This window comes from Diplodia seriata, assembly GCF_021436955.1.
Source record: "Diplodia seriata strain FDS-637 chromosome Unknown scaffold_10, whole genome shotgun sequence".
In the NCBI taxonomy this organism is placed as follows: domain Eukaryota; kingdom Fungi; phylum Ascomycota; class Dothideomycetes; order Botryosphaeriales; family Botryosphaeriaceae; genus Diplodia; species Diplodia seriata.
Window position 1 is genome coordinate 1,669,810 of NW_027117317.1, and position 19,773 is coordinate 1,689,582.

Consider the following 19,773-nt stretch of genomic DNA (forward strand, 5'->3'; position numbering starts at 1 on the left):
CAGCCCTATCTACTACAACGAAAATCGCCATGGTTCCGACGGGATTGCGCAGGAGCGAGAGAAGAGAGAAGCTAAGGCTGCACCCGTGCGCAGCTAGCTCCCCGTGCCGGGGAACGTATGCACACAGGCCAGATATAGAAGCAGGGAAGATGCAAGATGCCTCGAGAGGGCGGGATTGCCGAATCGAGAGCGTGTTCGGGCGCTTGAGTCAGCCATTGCGCAAGAGATGGGTGGAAGATGATCTGCTGGTCCATCATCGCCCGGAATGCATCACGGCGCTAAAGCTGAGACGCGCCGTTCCCTGCTCGACGCGTTTCGGCAATCGGGTGCATGTACAACAGACGTGCTGACCAAGGAAAAAGGGTCCGCGTCGAGATCCACAAGCCGGTCTCCCGCCGCGTGAAGCATATCATGCAAGCTGAAAGTGCTAGGCGTTCGGGGTTTCAACGCGCCGTGTTTTGTCCTATGGAAATGGCGGAGTGCCGAGTGGCTATGCGAGCAGTGTGGAGTAGTTCCGCTTTGATATTGCGAATAGTGGAGGCCCGGTCTGATAAGGCGGTACATGGCGTAGGTACCTCCGATGCGTTGCCTGAAAGGGGTCTGTAGCAGACCGTTTCGGCAAGGATAGTCCCCGACGACAGCTTCTCGAAGGCAAACCCTGGGAAAAAGAATTCACAACCCAGGCTCATCCCCTCGACTAGGTGTAGATGTAGAATGGTGGTCGCCGGAAGGCTGGAGGAACCACGGAGTCGGCCCACGAATCAGATGTCAGTTGAATTGGAATGCCGGAAGAGCAGCACAGGGAGACGCCGCATCCAGCAGCCAACCGTGGAATTGTCGACGTGAAGGGCCTGGACTCGGGCAAGGAACACAGCTGCCGCAAACGTGGCTAGCCCGGGACCAATGATGCAGCAAGCGAGAAGCCACGTACCACAGCCTGCCGGAGCCCGCGCCTCTGCTTGCTCGTTGAGGGTGTGCAGCTGCTCCGTCACGCGCGTAGCCCGGGCCCCACTGGCGTCGGCGAGAGTGACTGCAAGAGAGGACGATCTTTGAAGGCTGCGACGCTGGGAGCGTGGGCTAGCGAAGTATCTTCAGCGTCGAAGTGTCGTGCGTAGTCCGCGTAGAGGCAACCCGGCGGTTCTGCGGCAGACGGACCTAAGCACACCTTCGGCTGAGCCAAGCTAATAACCCTAATGCGGTAGCTCACCCACAAGTACACGGCATCGTCGATAGCAAGTGACAGGCGACGACAGCGTTGAGCACAGCGGACTGTTCTCGGTCCCATTGCGCAGTGGATGCCCCCCCGGACCCGCTCCAGCCAAGCTTGATACGAACGCAAGGGCTCGCTGTCAGTGCGGCTGTCAGCGTTCATGCGCCTAACACCGCTGCCCGCGGCTAAAACATGCCCATCTCGCATCCCTTGAGCCATGGGGATCTCTACATCTGCACAGATTGCCGATCCGGGCAGAGATCATTACGATCACAGTCTGATGTCCGGCGCCAGAAAAGCCTGGAGTCTATCCGCGCCTCGCTGCAGACCTGCAGCCCTTTTCACAAGCCCCGGAAGATAGCGAAAGCCCCCGCCCGCCCCTAGGACGGTCGCTGCTAGATTGCAGATCAGCCGCGTTTCTGCTGACTCCTGCTCGGCTATTCGCGCCGTCCAGCTGCGCGGGGAACCGGGCCCCTGGCGCCGCAGGGCACGCGCTAAGCCCACGAGGCTGGCTGGCCCCGTCACCTTATTGCTCCCCGGGTTCAGCGGGCTGTGTGGCTGGGGGCGGCACAGGTTAATCTAGCCCTGCCTGTTGCTGCTGGCCGGCACGCTCCCTAGCGCCCTGAATATTATTGATATCCGCGACGCCCGTCCCGCTAGCCGCAACTCTCTCGAAAACCCCTCCACCCTCGAGTGGGGATCACATTCCTTCACGGCTCATCGCCATCCTCATCGCTCTTTTCGCTATATAGCCGGGGTACCTCTGGGCCACCACCCTGAGTCCCCATTTCCCGGGATCATCCCCAAGTGCTTTTGTCTTTTTCGTTCCAGTCCGCTCTCTCCCAAATGGCTCCCTCCCTCGAATGGCCGGCCATGGTCGCGAGAGCTCCAGAGCAGGCTGCCGCCAACTACATCCCTGCGGACATTCCGTTCGCAGGGAGGATGATCTCGGTAGGCAGAGAACGAAGAAAGGTCGGCTAGGTGTCGGGGCTAACGCATCGTCCGCAGATGTTCATGTCGTTGGTCACGCTCTGCGTCCTGTCCGTATGCATCGTCCGCCGGGTGCAACGTATCCACAGCTGGCTGGCGCTGCCGCTCGCCGCCTGGCTCATCGTCATCATCTACAGCGACTCGTTTCTGTTCGTCTTCGTCACGGCGTTGTTCAAAGACATCGGGCTCAACAGCAACCAAACCATATGCGAAGGGGCCATCCTGCTCTGTCTCATTTGTTACATGTCCACCAAGATCTTCATCTACTGCTTCCTGGTCGAGAAAGCGGCAAGTCGCCATCCTCTGCTCTCTCCCCCATCACCGACTGACACTTACGCAGTACATCGTCCGCGGCAAACACGAGCCCCGGATGAAGGACAAGCTCTACCTGTTCAACTGCTTCTTCATGATGCTGCCCTACACGGTCGTCGTCATCCTCAACTTCGTCTGGTAAGCCGCACCACGCCCCATTCCAGGACCGGGCACTGACAACGCCAGGCGCATCGCCTACATCAACACCACCGGCACGTGCATCATCGGCATGCAAAAGCGGGCGATGCTGCCGCTCATCATCTTCGACGTGGCGGTCAACGTGTACATGACGGCGCTCTTCATCGTGCCGCTGCGCCAGCTGTACTCGTACAAGAACCGGCAGAACACGATGCTGCACACCATGGCGTTCCGCACCTTCATCGGCAGCTGCGCGACGCTGACGTCCAGCGTCGCCAACCTCACCGTGCTGATGGTGCTCCGCGGCGAGCCCGGGTGGATCTGCCTGCTGTGCTGCAACGCCGACAGTAAGTAGCCGCACCGCAAACACCTTTCTTTTTTTTTTTTTTTACCCCCTTGGAAAAGAAAACCCCCTCCCCCACCGAGGCAGGGACCCACGATATACATCTAACAGCCCAGCCAGTCCTCTTCTCCGTCCTCGTCCTCCACTGGGTCACATCCGGCGACCGCACCGGCCAAACAACCAACCACAGCTACCCCTCCGCCAACGCCGACCACGACGTCATGAACAACGGCGGCCCGAACCCGCACGCCGGCCGCCACCACTCGCGCAGCGCCAACTCCCACAAGAACCTCGCCAACGCCGGGCCCCTCGTCGGCACCGAAACCATCATCTCGCGCCACTACCAGGAAGCCGCCATCGCGGCCGCGGTGGGCAAGGACTGGCCGAACTCGATGAAAGCCGACATCGAGGCGTCGTGCGAGCCCGTCAGGCGGGGGAGTGGGGACGAGGGGAGGATCAGTATCGCGATGAATCGCATCATGGTGACGCATGAGCGGAAGATGGTGTTTAGCAGCGAGGAGATGGAGGACGATGGCCGGAGCGAGATGACGGGGGGTACTGCGGGTGCGGAGAGGCAGCGCGAGGGGAGTACGGATGGGATTGTGGATCGGGAGGGGCAGGGGCATCATCGGTGAATGGGGGGCGAGTGGGGGCTCTGGAGAATGTGGGCCGCGGGCGAGATGATGCTTGTCATGCGTCCGTTCGTCAGCCCGTTTGGCGGACGGCGGGCGGGCGCTGGAACGGGGTTTTTGGCGCTTCTCTCGTCGCGCGCGCGCGCGCTTTTCTCTGGAGCTCTTGCTCTGCTCTCTGCAAGAACAACACCCCGGAAAACGCCTTCTTCGTCCCGGAATCGACCCGATTGGAAATCTCCGGATCCACACACAAGCGGCATCTCCCCACCTCCGCGGAGGAGGAGCGCCACAAGCGCCAACAACCCCCGGATCTCCAGCGAACGGAAACCCCCAAAGCTTTCTCACGACGAACCGCCGTCCGTCGTCATCAGGGCAGTCGGTAGCAGCACCACCGGCATCACGTCATTGCACTAGCCCTGCCCAGACGAACGTACCCCGGGTGCAACCGTACCATGGAAGGACGGCCTGGGCGTCTCACATGCGGAAAGCAACAAAAACGTCAAATTCTGACCACTACCTAGGCGCTCCAGATCCCCCGCTGGGCTCGATTGCGTCTAGATACGTGATCGAGGCTGGTATGCAACCGGGACGCCATAGCCGTCGGGAACCCTACTTACGTCCTGAACGCGGCGCCTGCCGCTCTCTCCCCAGAGTGTCGGATTTCCTCGGATGGAGCCGAAGGAACCGGCGGGGATATGTGGCTGAGGCTGAGTAAGTGGGGGAGGCTGTGTGTACCAACCATGCCGACGTACGTGCTTACGGCAAACTCGAGTCTAGAGCTTGGGCCTGCGTGGTTCGTGGCAAGAGTGGTTGGTTGCGGGAGGTCTTGGTTTATCGACGTGTGTGGAGTCTTGTCCGAAGTGGTGAGCCACTTCGTCCATTCGTTTTGTTTTTTTACACCAAGCATTCGCTCTTCGCTTACCAGACTGGTTTTGAAGGGAGAAACCAAAAGCAGTCTGAGTAAGGGCTTAAGCACACGGTGTGTTTTGGGCAGAAAGCCTCGAGACAAGAGACGGAGAGGATCGTACATACATACATACATACGAACAGAATAGACTCATGTAGTACCAACACACATATATACAAGAACCATCTTTACATCATCCCATCATCAATGCCGCCGCACACACCTTCCCATCACTCATCCCACAACCCGTTTACCCCATCTCGCTCTCTCTCTAATACCACAGCGCCTTGTTCCAGTGCAAACACTTCTCATTCGCCAAATCATCGCCCTCGAGGTACATGGTCGTATTGAACACCAGCGTATTCGTCTCGTTCCCGTACTTGGGCCACGCCAGCTTGTCGTCCGCCCACCGCGCGTTCGGGTCGCCCGTCAGCACAAACGACATCAGGTACTTCTGCATCGCCACCGCGACCGTCGCGTTCACGGACGAGCTGCCGCCGCCCATGCCTCCACCGCCGCTGGGAGCCCCGCCCGCCGACGACGTCGAGTTGGAGGAGGTAGCCGTGCTGTTAGACGATGAGGAGGAGGTGGTGATGGTGGAGGAGGAAAGCGAATACGTGCTATACCAATAATAGCTCTGATCCGTCCCGTGCGTCGCCTCGCCCAGCGCGACCATGGCGTTCCACGTGTCGTTGCGCAGGTACTGCGTCAGCGCGAGGTTCTTGCACGTCAGGTCGAAGTGCTGCTTCATGTCGGCGAAGCGCAACCCGGGCGAGGCGTAGTCGCCCTCCGCGTACAGCGCGAGCAACTCGTCCACCACGTCGTCGGTTATCGCTGGGAAGAAGATGCGCAGGTACGTCGACACGTCTGCGGTCGTGTTGACGCCCGTGTAGGCCTGCCCGTTGGCTTCGTGCTGCTCGTGGCTGATGACGACCGGCCCGCTGAAGGAGGCGCGTTTTTGGTACAACTGCGCTTCGTCTGTTTGGAGGAGGGGTTAGCGTGACGAGGACGGGGCGTTGTGGAGAGGAGAGGGGAAGGGCGCACGTACAGGTGTCCGCGATGATGTCGCCGTCGACGCGCGGCTGCATCTGGTAGGTGTAGGTCGAGACGATGTCGTCGGCGGCGGTCGTGAGCGTGTCGAAGTCGACCCCGCGCATGCAGTCCATGGCGCCGCCGGAGCAGCCGACGGCCGAGGAGACGTTCTGCCAGAAGTGCTGCGTGTTGCCGAATGCAGTTAGATTCGTCGGTTGCGAGCGGAAGGGGATGTGTGTGACTTACCTCGGCGTGGTGGTGGCCGGCGCCGGGCACGAATCCGGGGGACATGACGTAGGCACGGGCGAAGTTCTGCTCGGCATGGCCGGCGAAGCGCTGGTGGTGATACGCGTTAGTGATGCGGTTCGCGAAGGGAGATGAGGGATCGCCGTACCGTCATCTGGAAGAGCACCTGGGAGCCGCCGGCAGAGAAGCCAACAGCAGTGACCTCGTCCGAGTCGCCTCCGAAGTTGTGGATGTACTTCTTGACCCACTTGAACGCATGCTCGACGTCCCAAACGGCCGTATTGGAGGTGCCGCCCTCGTGGAGGAAGGTAGGGCCGTTGCCGAGGCCGGTCATGCCCAGACGGTAGTTGTACGAAACGAAGACGAACTCCTTGCTCAGGTCGAACAGTCCCTCGGGCGTGTTCTCCGACTTGCTGCCGCCGGTGAAGCCGCCGCCGTACGTCCACACCATGACGGGCAGCTTCTTGCCGGCGGAGTTTGCCGGCGCCCAGATGTCCATGTAGAGGCAGTCCTCTTCGGACGCGCAGTCGACGTCGGCGTCGGCGAGAGAGCCGTCGTTGACGTCGGTCTCAACCGGCGGCCATTGCGGCTTGGCCCAGCGCAGATCACCTGTGGGGACGGCAGCGAAACGGATGTTCTGGTACTTGTAGTAGCCCAGAGACTCGTTTCCGGCCGCGGCAGCGATGGTCGAGTAGTCGAGCGTGACGGTGGGCATGGCAGCTGAGCTTGTGCCGCTGGCCGCTGGCGTCTGCGCCGACACGGCCGATGCCGCCAATGGCAGCAGGAGGGTGGAAAGAGAACGCATTTCAGCTGATCAAAGAAGTGAACGAAAGACTGGATGATTCTATCGAGAGGGAAACATGGGCTGGATTATATATAATAAAAGGAGAGACGAGCGGTGGTGAGACGCGTACGACAGCCCAGGCGGAGTAGGGCCGCGTAGTAGTCTCCCAGCTTGGCATTTTGTTTTAGGCCGGTGATTGACGTAGGGCAGCGGGCCAGGCCGCGGGCTGTGGGCGCGCTATACTGTGTAGTGCAAGTCGAAGTGATGGCTGATGTGTTACACATGACGGTCGCGTCAAACGGCCGGCTAACGGCACGAAGAAACGCTCTGTGGTGACGAGTCCAATGTGGCAGAGCCAGTTAGTGCTCTGAGGAACGGAGATATTTGCCCGCGAATGGGGTAATGGGCAAGCTGGCCCGCGTCTGGTCTGAGTCTCGCCGGTGCCGCTGTCGGAGCTCGGGGCATGGAAGCTATCTGGAAACACTAACAATAAGCTTTTCCTTGCAAACATTGAGATTCAGTGAGTACAAGGCGCAGCTAGGGATGCGGTGACGCGTTCTGTAATTAATACGATTCGATATGGTGCCGTTTTGTCGCCTGAAGCTTAACACCGCTTGACCCGAGCTCGGGTCCGAGGTGGCCTCGGAGATACACTATGGTCGGGTTTGAAGGCCAACAGAAAGACATGTACTGCAGTGAGACTATATATACCTGTCTTTGGACAGTGGGGCCCGACAATCTTTCAACGGGACCTTGGTTTTCCGCGATCCGATATGTCGTCCTTTCATCAGTCTGTATTGCACACCCGGGAAGATGGCGAACAGGCAGGAGGCTATACGGACTGGCAATTGGCTGAATTAACCAAGGCTATTTGCATTACGACTTCAGTCTCTTGATAGAGACGAATTCAGGCTCCATGTTGTGAGTTCTGAGCAGGACAAGGCCATGCGCAGACGCTCGGACCTCGGAGCACTGTATAAGGTCCTATGTTGAAGTAGACGATATCCACTAGAACAAATACAGTAAAGGCTCAATGCTACTTCTTAGGCCGACTGCTAATGCCCCTGCCCAGTAGCAAAACGGATGCAGGTCCGGAGAGTAACATCGGCGTCTGTTTCAAACCCGTACCTACTTACCCGGGACTCGATCGACCGACCCACATTTACCCCTCACATACGCTGGCTGAGTCATACGGCTTCCAGAAAAACTTCGCACTTACCAGTTTTTTAGCTCTTAAACAAGGAATCCACGCTTTCCATCAACATTGAGCTGAGAGGAAGACTTCGACACCAAGGAAACATCGAACACCGATGGACTCGCCAATCGAACATGGGATTACTGGAGAGGGAAAGCGCTCGGTCTCCATGGATGCGCCAGATCAAGTCCAGAGTGACTGGTGTACCGGAAGCTCACCGCGAAATGATGGCAGCAGCCTATGCAAACACTGCAAGGTTCTTGGGTCGTCCGAATTCGTGCAGCGGAAGTATACACGCAGGGCTCCGCGCGGGGAAAATGAATCTTCGGAAGACCCCGATGGACCTCAGTTTACGAGAGAGGAAGTTGTAATCCCCTATGAAAGGGAGGACGCGCTACCAACTTTGCCCTCCATCACGGCAACCGCGAACGATGGTTGCAGTTTCTGCAAATTTCTTTTGGCCACCGACTTCAAGGAAATCTGCATGATATCATATGAATTCCACGGCAACTGGACCGTTAGAACTCACTCCTTGACGTTTTTCGCCATCCCCCCCTCATCTGGCTTGGCAAGAGGGACTTCCAGCTTGGAGCTTGACGTAAGCTTTGAAAATACCCTTGGACCGCTCCTAGGAGTCCCAGTGAACGACATGCATTACAAGCTCTCTTATCTGGTTGAAGAGGAATTGGGATTATTGCATGCTCAACGGATGCATCTCCAGCCACGAGAAGAAGCTCGTTCGCTCATTTCCGAGAAGGATGCAGCAATGATGAAAGGCTGGATTTCAGCCTGTGAGAATCAAGAGAAATGCGAGCATCACCTGGAAGACACTAGCGGATATCTACCAAGCCGCCTGATCTACGTTGGAAATAATGGCAACGAAGATGGTGTCGTGCGTCTGATGCAAACCGGTCATACATCATATACGGCCGATGGGAGATACGCTGCCTTGAGTCATTGCTGGGGTTCCACAAGCAACCCCCCTTTGAAAACGACAAGCGATTCGCTGAGTGGATACCTTGACTGTATCCCTTACGCATCCTTGCCGAGAAATTACGCCGATGCAATTGCGATAACGAGAGCGCTCGGATTGCAGTTTCTCTGGATTGACTCACTTTGCATCCTCCAGGATCAACTTGAAGACTGGGAGACAGAGTCTGCTCAGATGCACAAGGTGTACCAAAACGCGCATGTCACGCTTGTTGCTGCCAAGGGAAGCTCCTGTCATGATGGGATGCTCAAATTCAACGCCCGCCCTACTGCATGGATACCGCTCGATACGTCGACTTTTGACAGTAGAGTTGACGGCTACTACCTTCGAGAGAACCGCTTTGGGGGGGCTTCGACCGAAATTGAGGTATCGAGCTGGAGCAAGCGGGGCTGGACCCTCCAGGAGAACTTCTTTTCCCCGAGGAGACTTTTTTTCACATCGCACTTTATATCTTACAGTTGTACAGGCACTCCATCACTTCTTGTGGCGAATGAAAAGGATTTTTATCCAAACGAGCCCTTTGGTAATGTGCAGCTGGGCTTGGAAATGGCTCATAAATGCTTGAAGAAAGATGAGGAACAAAGTGTGTCCGAACTTTACTACAATGCCTGGTTCGGACACATGGAGAAGTACTCAACAAGATCACTTAGCGTTGCTCAAGATCGCTTGAGCGCTGTATCTTCATGGGCTGGCATGCTATCGGAAGCTCGAAAGTGCAAGTACTTGGCAGGACTCTGGAGCGATGACTTGTATTTGGGGCTTCTTTGGGAGTGCGTGGGATATTCCCACATCCATCCACTCGCAGAGAGGTTGAAGTTTGCCATGCCGCAGGACTTCATCGCGCCATCCTGGAGTTGGGCGTCTCACATGCAAGGGTCAGATTGGACCCTGTGGATGAGATTTAGGCCTGAATCTGCATGCGAGATCAAAGAGGCTGAAACATTCCCCTCGACCCATCGCAGTCCGTTCGGTCGAGTTACGGGTGGATACCTGAAAGTCTCGGGGAAGGTTTCTCGCGTTTCTCGCTTTCCACAGTACGAGTATAGATACGGCCGCCATATTCGAGATTTCTGGCCAGAGGGCGAATCTAGGGAGCCGTCGGGCTTCACACTTTTCTTGGACTGGTGGGAAGTCGGAATGGACGAAGAGCATTCACACTGTCCGGTCTTCCAAGACATGCTGGCTCTTCAGTTGGCTACCTACATGACTGGGTCAGTAGTACGTCGGCACGGCTTGCTGCTGATTCCAACTGGAAAGCCCGATCAGTACTGGCGTGTGGGCAGGTTCGAATTCTCGTCGATCTTTGGTAATACTGCTGCCGAGTATTTTAAGGTAGAACGTACTGTTACAATCGTTTGAACAAGGCGTCAGTAGATCACTTCTCTATCACTTGCACCGCGGCTGTGCCAGGGGCTTCGAATGGGAGGACGGGACGACTGACTGGATACGGTGTATCTACAGCCGATCAGATTACCGCCCAGTGCCGAGCCATTTTTTCAAAAGCTACCTTGCCGCTCCCATCACGCACTCGCTGTTCATCTTCTGGAAGGTGTGGACGCGTGACTGGGGATCCGGGGTGGACGTTGTTCGAAGTAAACCTAGATCTAGGCTAACGGATTGAGGACTTGGATTCTGAGCCTGCGGAAGACGAGAAGCGTACGAGTTGGCGCCATGCGGTTGACTTCGTGCTCTGATAGCTGGCTGCTGCTACCTCGTATCGGAAAGTGGGGGTGCAGGAAACGAGGTTGGGCGCCGAGAAAAGTCCACCACTGGTGTCTGGAGAGATGCAAAGCGCACCTTGCAGATATGCAGATCTTTGGTCGGAAACGTTGACAGGGTGGTAGTCGGGTGGGATTGCCGTACTGGGAGCGGAACGCTGCTTCGACACTAGGTAGGTACGGTGCTGGGAGCTGGGATGTGCAGCCGTCTCTTCTGATAAGCACACCAAGCGAGCATGCATGCCCCGCTACCCCGCCGCTTGTTTGAAAGCTCGAAGCTGAAAGCACTTCATGAAAGGGTACACCTGACAAAACCACTGAGTTCATCATTCAACCAGCCCCGTCTCTGCCCTCCGCAATGGCTTCCGCGACCCTTGTGCCAATGAAGTACGAGCTGTTCCCTCTCGGGTCGATCAAGCCACAGGGATGGTTTCGCGACCAGCTGCGGCTCTGCGGCCAAGGGTTGGGGGGAAAACTCTTCTACTTCTACAGATTCGTCAAGGACAGCACCTGGCTGGGTGGGACGTGGGAGTACTCGCCGTTGAATGAAGCCGCGCCGTACTGGTACAATTACATTGTGCCGCTTGCTTTTTGCTTCGACGAGTCCGCCGATGCTGATCTCGCGCGGGAGCTGAGAGGTCAAGCCGAGCATTTCCTCGAGTACACTTTGGACCACCAAAGCGCCGACGGCTGGCTGGGTCCGGAGACGACGCAGCAGACGCGAGGAATTTGGGCCCGCTGCCTGTTGCTCCAAGGGCTGATGAACCACGCCGTCGCTGACGCTGCAAAGCGATATGCCATCATCGATGCAATGCTCAAGTTTGTAAAGCTCGTGGAGAACATGCTGGAGAGAGACTACGAGGGCTACTTGCCCAAAGACGGCGACGAGTTTGACAAACAATGGTTTGGAGTCGCACGCGCACACGAGCTGTCGACAACGCTGCAATGGCTTTACGACGAGGCTGAGGCTGTCCAACACCGAGATTCCATCTGGAATGTCATGGAAATGCTCTGGGAAGGCTCACGTCTTGCGAAGCGGGACTGGACCGTGTTCTTCACCAAGGAAAACTTCCCTCAAAAGCCGTCCGTGAAGCATCACTCACCAAACTTCCAGCACGGCGTCAACCTTGCACAAGGTATTTGTCTCCTGCTGGTGTAGCCCTCGTCTTCTCTTTAACCCAGTCAGGTCTTCGATATCCCGCGCAGCTTTACCGTATGCACCCCTCGTCTCGCCTACTCCATCTCTCCAAGCAGGCAGTAGCGCGAGCCTTCGAGTTCCACGGAACACCAGCGGGATCGCTCAGCAGCGATGAATACATCGGAGGCCTGTCACCCCAACGCGGGGCCGAGCTCTGCTGCACCGTGGAGCTGATATTCTCTCTATCTTACCTGCATCGTCTCTTCGGCGACAATGACTTTGCAGACCGCGCCGAGCTCGCTGCGTACAACTCGCTTCCAGCCGCAGTACAGTCGGACTGGTGGAGCCACCAGTATGTCACTCAGACGAACCAGCCTTGGGCCCGGGAGTTGCAACTTGAGGAGGGCGAGAGAACGCCATTCTACGACGTGTGCCGGTACGCCAATGTTTTTGGACTGGAGCCTGAATTCGTAAGTGCCCCACAAGCAGCCGGGCTACCGTGCGACTGATCCAAATCCGTTGAAGCCATGCTGCACCGTGAACCATCCAACAGCCTACCCGAAGATGCTGATGAACTCCTTCCTCCGCTTCACATCCTCACGCCAAGGAAAACCAGTCCCGGCAATCCTCCACGCATACCTGATCCCCTCCCAACTCAACATCCCCGGCACCACCATCTCCTGCTCCAGCAACTACCCCTTCGCACCCTGCGCCGTGCACTACACCATCACCACGACCCAGCCCTTCGACTTCTTCATCCGCGTCCCGCGCTGGGCCACGCCATCCTCCACCATCGACACGGGCGCCGCGCAGCCGGGCTCGTCTCGCCTATGCAAGACCTTCGCGGCCAGCGTCGACGACAACAACAAGCCGCTCGCCGGCCTCCACAGAATCCACGTCCCCGCCGGCGACGGCGCCTACAGCATCGCCGTCACGCTGCACGCCGACATCCGCGTCGAGCACCACGCCGCCGACAAGTCCGTCAGCATCTCCTACGGGCCGCTGCTGTACGCGTACCCCGTCAAGCACGAGACAACCACCAGGGGCCCCCGCAACTACAAAGACCAAGCCTCCGACTGTCGCGAGGTCGAAACCACTGCTCGGGGAGCTGAAGGCTGGAAGCGCAATGTCCGCGACCACGACCTGCTGCCGCAACCTGCGGCGCCGTGGGGCATCGCCGTCGACCCGGGCAAGAAGATGGCGCTCGTTTACCAAGACCCCTGGCTGGACGGCGGGAGGGAGAGGGTGCGGGAGCTGAGGGATCCGGTTTGGGACGACGGCGCGTCGCCCGTGTATATCGAGGTCGACGCGGTGAGAGTCGACTGGCCGGTCAGCAACGGGACGGCGGCGGAGCCGGGGACGGTGGATGCGGGTTGTCGGCGGGGCAAGCCTTTCCGAGCCCGGCTGGCGCCGTTTGGGACGGCGAAGTTGCATATGGCGCAGTTCCCGGTTGTCGATCTTTAGGTGCGTGGGGAGGGCAGTGGCGTCACACCACGTCTAATGGGCTTCTTTTTCCCCCCAAGAGAGAAAGACGCAAATCAGCTCATGCTCGGCTTGGCGATGTGACGCCGCGGGGGCAGATAAGCTCAATACCACCTTCCCGCTTCTGAACTGCAGAGCACGGCTAGCCGAACCGCTGCCCCCCGGTCCCCCGCGCTGGGGCCCCTTGAACGCCGCCAGATCTGCAATCAACCCCTCCTGCAGCATGCGTGAGATGTTTTGCGCTATGACTGTGCTCCTACTGGTATAAGAATTCCACCTCGACGCTACTGGTCCAATTGTCACCAAGCCATTCGTCTTGCATGATGAAGTTCCAGGCACTGTTGACTTTCGCGGGCACCTTCTCCGCCATCGCAGCCCGCTCGTTCTCCCCCCGACAGGCTCCCAACGCCGCTCAGAACGTCACCACCATCACGAGCCCGTCCGGCGTCACGATCCGGTACAAAGAGCCCGGCAAGGATGGCATCTGCGAGACGACGCCCGGCGTGAACTCGTACAGCGGGTACATCGACATCTCCCCCGACGTCCACGTATTCTTCTTCTTCTTCGAATCGAAGCGTGACCCGGCCACGGACCCAGTAAGCGATCACGGCTGAAGAACAAACAGTCAGCATAACTGACAACACCCCGAGGTGACGCTCTGGCTGAACGGCGGGCCGGGCTCCGACTCGTTGATCGGCGCGTTCGAGGAGATTGGGCCCTGCGAGGTGCTGGAGAACATGACGACGGTGCTCCGCGAGCACTCGTGGTCGGACATCTCGAACCTACTTTTCCTATCGCAGCCCGTGGGCACCGGTCGGTTCTTCTGCTGTAAGCAAGCATCTCGCTCCATCGCTGACGCGAGCCAGGCTTCTCGTACAGCGACGAAGAAGTGGGCTACCTGGACCCGACGTACCTGACCGTCGACGCCACGGGCGGCGCGGACGAGAAAGAAGGCCGCTTCGCCGTCATCGACCCGACCAAGCAAGACAACAGCAGGCTCGCCGCCGTCACGGCTTGGGAGCTCGTGCAAGGCTTCTACAGCGCCCTGCCCCAGCTCGACGCCGAGATCGACTCGGCAGACTTCCACCTCTGGTGCGTTGCCCGATCTGTCGCGCGTTTGTGCTGTGAAACTGCTCACAACAGGCGCCACCAGGACCGAGTCTTTCGGCGGCCACTGGGGCCCGTCCTTCTTCACGTACTTCCACGAGCAGAACGAGGCGCTCGACCAGAAAAACACCACCACCACCGGCCGGAAGTTACACATGAAGTCGCTCGGCATCGTCAACGGCATCGTAGACGAGCCGACGCAGACGGAGTACCTGCTGCGCTTCACCCGCGAGAACACGTACGGCCTGACGCTCATCAACGACACCGTCTACGACCACGGCGACTTCGCGCTCCGCCGGCCCGGCGGCTGCCAGGAGATGCTGGACTACTGCGCTTCACTCGATCGCGAGTCGCTGACGCGTCGCGTGGCCTGCTCGGCGGCGCAGTTCGTCTGCCAGGCTGACGTCGAGGGGCTGTACTACCAATTCGGGCTGGAGGGGCGCGGGACCTACGATATTGTGAGTGGAGCGCGACTTCGAACACACCAAAGAAGAAGCGATGGCGCTGACAGGTAGTCGTGTCGTCGTCCCCGTCCAGCGCGCCCGCTCCGGCGACGACGTCCCCCCGGCCTTCTGGCGCGTACGTCCCGTCCCGTCCCGTCCCGTCCCCACGCCACTCCCACTCCCCGCGACTCCGCTGACGCTGCAAGCAGCCCTGGCTCAACACATCCCCCGTCCAGTCCGCCCTCGGCGTCGACCTCAACTACACCTCCAGCAACCCCATCTACAACGCCTTCAGCCTCTCCGGCGACTTCGCCGCCCCGTACCTGCCAGACTTGGAGCAGCTGCTGCAGTGGGACGTCCAGGTATCGCTGGTCTACGGCGACGCCGACTACATCTGCAACTGGCTGGGCGGCGAGGCGCTGTCGCTCGCCGCGAACTGGACGGGGCAGACAGGGTTCCGCGACGCCGGTTACACGCCCCTCGTGGTGGGTGGGAGGGCGTATGGCGAGACGAGGCAGTATGGGAAACTCAGCTTTACCCGTGTGTGGGATGCTGGGCATGAGGTGCCGTGTGAGTTTCTCCCACGTTGATATGCGTTTTTGGTCGGGGAGCTTTGCTGATGTGTGGATGGATGGGCGTTGATGGAGGGGCAGTTTTCCAGCCCGCCGCCGCTTTTCAGATCTTCAACCGCACGTCGTTCGGCTTCGATGTCGCGACGGGTGAGCTGCGCGTGCTGCCGAACAGCTCGTATGCGACGAACGGCACGGCGCAGACGACGCATACGACGTCGGCTCCTCCGCTTCCCGCTCGGACCTGAGGTGGGACAGCGGTACGTACATATTCGCGTTGGACGGACTGACGGACGGGGGGTGCTGGGTTGTGACGCATTTACGTATATAGTCCGCTTGCCCTATGTACTCAAGCACCGTATGTAGCCTCGAATAACATCCATTCCCGGAAATTTGCCCTTGTCCGATTCGCGTGTCATCAGTCCGTGGCGGGGCAACACTCGATCAGGGCTTCGCGTCCGTTCCCCGTAAAACAAAACAACGTGAGACATGCGAAACAACGTCACCCGCCCCGTCCGTCCCGTCTCCCGTGCAGATTGTTTCACCTTACACTGCGCGCCGACGGGGGGATGATGAGAAGTGCTGCCCCGCTGCACCACCCCACCCAGCGTGTGGCGGTTTCGCCCTGATCGGGCAACAAGCCTTCGTGGAGTGTGTTCCGGAAAGCTCGCCGGGATCCGCGCTCGGCAGGCAGGCAGGCAGGCAAACATGGCGGAGGGGCAGGAGAGGGGGCCGGTTGAAGGGATGCTGGGGGCAGAAAGAAGGGATTCAGTGGATAGGAGCGCGAGCGAGGGAGAGGGTGCATGTCCATATGAATTTGCGTATTGTTTGCGCCAGGGGCGCTGCTACTCATGCATGAAATCGTGTTGCTTTTTGCGTATCCGGGTGCGAGTCGATCTCGGTAGTTCGTTCGTTCGTTCCCCTGTGTTGGATTGACTGGCTGGCCCGTATTTTCTTGACCGGGTGATGCCCGTTCGATGCTCGGTGTTGTTACGTGTGGACCGCCGGCCCCGTGGAACGCCGGGCCGTGCTGCTGCTGTGCGGTGCGGTGTGGTGTGGTGTGGTGTGGTCTGGCTGGCGGAGGCGCGCAACTGCCGGTCAGGGGGTCTCACGGGAATTCGGCATTGAATACCGACTGAGACAGGTTATGGAATGTCTTTCCGATGGTGTACAATAGAGTAGGCGCTGTAGTATCTAGAGGAAACCTGCGTTGAGTTCGGCTGTCAAGCATTGGCTCTGCTCTTTCGCCTTTTCGGGTCCTCAATCCGTCTCTCTGGCGGTGCGAATCGCGTACTCTTCAAGAGTCAGGTGTTTGCGGGGTCCGCGGGGTGCGCGAAAACATGAGAAGGTTGTTGACGATGGCGGTAGAAGCACATGCCACACGGTGACGTCTGCCAGCGGAGTTCTGGAAAAAGGAGCCATGGCGGACAAGCATTCGATCGGCCGGGGGTGGCGTTTACAGCCTCGGCAATGGCAGAAATACCATATGTCGTCCACGGTACAGGCAATGGTTGCCTCATCCGGCCTAGCATGTGGTGCTTACCTTGGAGCCGGCGTCGACTCCCTAAATTTATCCGTCCAACACTCGGTGCATTCCCAAGACATGGCGGATAAAGCCGGCCGTTTAGGTAAAAGCGAACTAGTGGGATGCCTTTAAACCGTGTTGATCTCAACCTGCGACATGTTTTCAAACCGTGCTTGGCCCCATTCATCTCCGCATCGGCTAAGCGAGCCGCCCCAATGCTTGTTAGGAAGCGATTTGCACCAATCGAAACAACTCCTCGAAACACCGTCTAAACATGTCGACTTTAAGCGAGCATCTCGATGGATTCGTCGGCAGTGAGTAAGAGATCAGGACCCGTCAGGCCTTTCGGGCGACCAGCTTTCCGAATATAATAAACAAACCGCCCCGTCCAGTCTTCGAAACAGCAACCAACAACCAACCAACTACACTCTTTCCACACCACCACGACCACCAAAAATGCCTTCCTCCCGCCAGATCATCTCGGCCTTCGCGGCCGTGGCCCTCAGCTCCGTCGCCGAAGCGGCCATGGGGCCTGCCTTCAGCACGGGGCCGGTGGCCGACGGGTCGTGGATCCGCGAAGCCACCTCAACACTGGTGCTGCCCAAGGCGCCATCCAACAACCAGGGCGACGCCTCTCTCTGGGTGGGCATGGGCACGTCCAACGGCGACCTGGTGCAGTCGATCGCCGACAACTGGAACTCGGACAAGTGGAGCGTGTACGGCTACACGCTGCTCAGCACCAGCGACACGACGCAGATGCCCGTCCAAACCGACGGCACCGACGCCACTGGCGGTGACAAGATCACCATGCACTACAAGTTCGATGACGACAGCGGCAACTACACGCAGATCGTGTCGGTCAACGGCCAGGCGGTCGCCGAGCTGTCGACGAGCGATGGCCACGCTCAGGGCTGGGGTAGCTCCGTCGAGTGCGCCGAGGACAACTGCGGCACCATGGGCGCTCACTGTAAGTTTTTTGTCGTGTTCCCCCGGAAGGAGAGCGGAGTGCTGACGCGATTGCCGTTCAGCTTGGACCGACACCAAGATCATCCTCGACTCGGCCGACCCCAACTACATCAACACCATGGCCAAGGGCGAGGGCGTCACCGGCGAGATGAGCACCTCGGACGGCGGCAAAACCTGGACCGTCACCACCATCGAGATCCCCGAGTTCACCTTCGGCAGCTCGTCGTAGACTCGTTTGTTTGTTGTCGTTTTGAAAAGCGTTTTTTTCTTTTCCCCTTTCGACTTCCTGTAAATATCGAAAATGAGAAGTTTCCAAGAAAAAATATACCCGTTTATGTTATTGATCGTTTTATTCGGTTTCCGTCCTTCTCTGACTTGGTTCCAGTGGGGTGGTGTAAATTCGTGTGATGTTTGCTCAGTGGCGTCAAGTTCAGCACTGAGGTGGACTTGTATGCTGCTGCCCCCTCCTAAATTCATGCGAATGCAGATGCTTTAAGCTTAAAGTTAGCTTCAAGCATCCGGAATGTGCCACTTGGATAAACGTTGCCATGACTCATAGGCGACAGATAGTCTTCGCAGCCAAGAAAGGTCCTCGAGCAACCATGAGAGGGAAGCTCGGTAACAGCGCATGAGCGATTCGGAAAGACAAGAGCTGGTTAGTACCTGGCAAAACACACAACGTCCGGCCTCCTCTTTCACATCTCCCGCAGCCACCGCAACATCCCGCTCCGCTCCCCCTTCAGACAGCAAGCGACACCATCATCCGCATCCCCCACGACCAGCGCAACGCACAACCGACGGGCACATCATCCGGACGACGTCGCACCAACACACACACTCAACCAATCCCTCCCGCCACCCTCGCGCTCCGGAGACCCCGACCCCCTCTCGCCCGCCTCCCCGCCATCCCCCTCCCTCTGTGCCGCCGCTGCCTCCCCCTCTCCATCACACTCACCCCTCCACCCCGCCCTCTGGCATTCCCCCCTCCCCCTCCCCGCCACCTCCACAGCCCCCGCAAAACCCCCACCACCAACAGTGCCGTTTCCATCTCCTCCGCCATCACGCCCACCACCCCGACCACGCCGCTGCCTCCGACGAGCAGCAGCAGCAGCAGCAGCAGCAGCAGCAGCAGCAGCAGCCGCGGGCCAAACACACACGAACCCGTTGCGCGCGCAGTTGGCGCAGCGCGGCCGCGCCTCGTCGCATTTCTTCTTGCGCGTGCGGCAGGTGCCGCAGCCGGTGCGGGTGCGGGGGGAGAAGGCCTGGTTGTTTAGCTCAGTGTCTGTGTGAGACGAGATGCCCCTGCTTTGTTTTTTTTGTGTGTCGGGGAGGGGGTGATGTACTTTTCTCGCCCGCTCCTTCTTCTTCCACACCCCCGCTTTTGTGAGGACGTAGCCGTCGCGTGAGGGATCGAAACGGTGGTGCGAGGCCCCGGTCTCGGTCTCGGTCGTCGCCGTTCCCATCGTCGTTGGATTCGTCGTCGTCGTCTGCGCGAGTCTCCCAGCAGCAGCGGCGGCGGCAGCGGCGGCACTGACGGCAGGTGCTGCCGCGCAGCCGGGCATGGTATCGCAACGATGCTCGTCCGGGGGCGCTGGCACTGTTCGCGGGGACGAGGGTAGTGGCAAGGGTGGCATCATTATCGTCATCGTCATCGTCGTCGTCGTCGGCGGCGGCGGCGGCGGCGGCCGGGAATAGGAGGAGGAGGAGGAGGAGGAGCAGGTCGGTGGATGCTGGTCGAGTTGTGTTATCGCCGTCACGACGGTCGATGGAACTGGATAATGGCTCGAGGGCGATGATGGCTTGGGCGAGGAGGTATCGGGAGCGGGCGCTGCTGCTGCTGCTGCTGCTACTGCTGCCGCCGGTGCAGGCGCATGGGGGCGAGAGAAGTCGAGGGTGCGGCTGCTGCTATTGCTGCTGCTGCCAGGCGACGACGACGAGGGGGAATCGGGACGGCGGCACCACTGCATATCGGAGCCTTTTTCGTTCAAAGGGGGGAGGGAGCTGGAGTCGGACGATCACACGAGAGAGATCAGGTCGAAGGTTGC

At 59.0% G+C, this 19,773-nt stretch overlaps 7 protein-coding genes across 7 annotated transcripts; 5 read left to right on the forward strand and 2 right to left on the reverse strand.

The window, feature by feature from the left end:
• Positions 1-2,873: 2,873 nt before the first annotated feature.
• On the forward strand, positions 2,874-3,628 carry SLS55_009701 (uncharacterized protein; the record flags this gene model as incomplete). Its single annotated transcript, XM_066781096.1, has 2 exons — positions 2,874-2,878; positions 3,184-3,628. The coding sequence occupies 2 exons, from the start codon at positions 2,874-2,876 to the stop codon at positions 3,626-3,628; spliced, it is 450 nt and encodes a 149-aa protein (XP_066629042.1).
• A 1,175-nt stretch (positions 3,629-4,803) lies between these two features.
• SLS55_009702 (uncharacterized protein) lies at positions 4,804-5,689 on the reverse strand (the record flags this gene model as incomplete). Its single annotated transcript, XM_066781097.1, has 2 exons — positions 4,804-5,499; positions 5,681-5,689. The coding sequence occupies 2 exons, from the start codon at positions 5,687-5,689 to the stop codon at positions 4,804-4,806; spliced, it is 705 nt and encodes a 234-aa protein (XP_066629043.1).
• Positions 5,690-5,916: 227 nt separating this feature from the next.
• SLS55_009703 (uncharacterized protein) lies at positions 5,917-6,615 on the reverse strand (the record flags this gene model as incomplete). Its single annotated transcript, XM_066781098.1, has 2 exons — positions 5,917-6,551; positions 6,612-6,615. 2 exons carry the CDS (start codon positions 6,613-6,615, stop codon positions 5,917-5,919), a joined length of 639 nt encoding a protein of 212 aa, XP_066629044.1.
• Positions 6,616-10,880: 4,265 nt separating this feature from the next.
• SLS55_009704 (uncharacterized protein) lies at positions 10,881-11,657 on the forward strand (the record flags this gene model as incomplete). Its single annotated transcript, XM_066781099.1, has 2 exons — positions 10,881-10,885; positions 10,991-11,657. 2 exons carry the CDS (start codon positions 10,881-10,883, stop codon positions 11,655-11,657), a joined length of 672 nt encoding a protein of 223 aa, XP_066629045.1.
• Positions 11,658-13,341: 1,684 nt separating this feature from the next.
• Positions 13,342-13,732, forward strand: SLS55_009705 (uncharacterized protein; the record flags this gene model as incomplete). Its single annotated transcript, XM_066781100.1, has 2 exons — positions 13,342-13,345; positions 13,494-13,732. The coding sequence occupies 2 exons, from the start codon at positions 13,342-13,344 to the stop codon at positions 13,730-13,732; spliced, it is 243 nt and encodes an 80-aa protein (XP_066629046.1).
• Positions 13,733-13,855: 123 nt separating this feature from the next.
• Positions 13,856-14,740, forward strand: SLS55_009706 (uncharacterized protein; the record flags this gene model as incomplete). Its single annotated transcript, XM_066781101.1, has 2 exons — positions 13,856-13,864; positions 14,198-14,740. The coding sequence occupies 2 exons, from the start codon at positions 13,856-13,858 to the stop codon at positions 14,738-14,740; spliced, it is 552 nt and encodes a 183-aa protein (XP_066629047.1).
• Positions 14,741-17,518: 2,778 nt separating this feature from the next.
• SLS55_009707 (uncharacterized protein) lies at positions 17,519-17,957 on the forward strand (the record flags this gene model as incomplete). The annotated part of the gene is made up of 3 exons (XM_066781102.1): positions 17,519-17,524; positions 17,672-17,678; positions 17,791-17,957. The coding sequence occupies 3 exons, from the start codon at positions 17,519-17,521 to the stop codon at positions 17,955-17,957; spliced, it is 180 nt and encodes a 59-aa protein (XP_066629048.1).
• Positions 17,958-19,773: the final 1,816 nt, after the last annotated feature.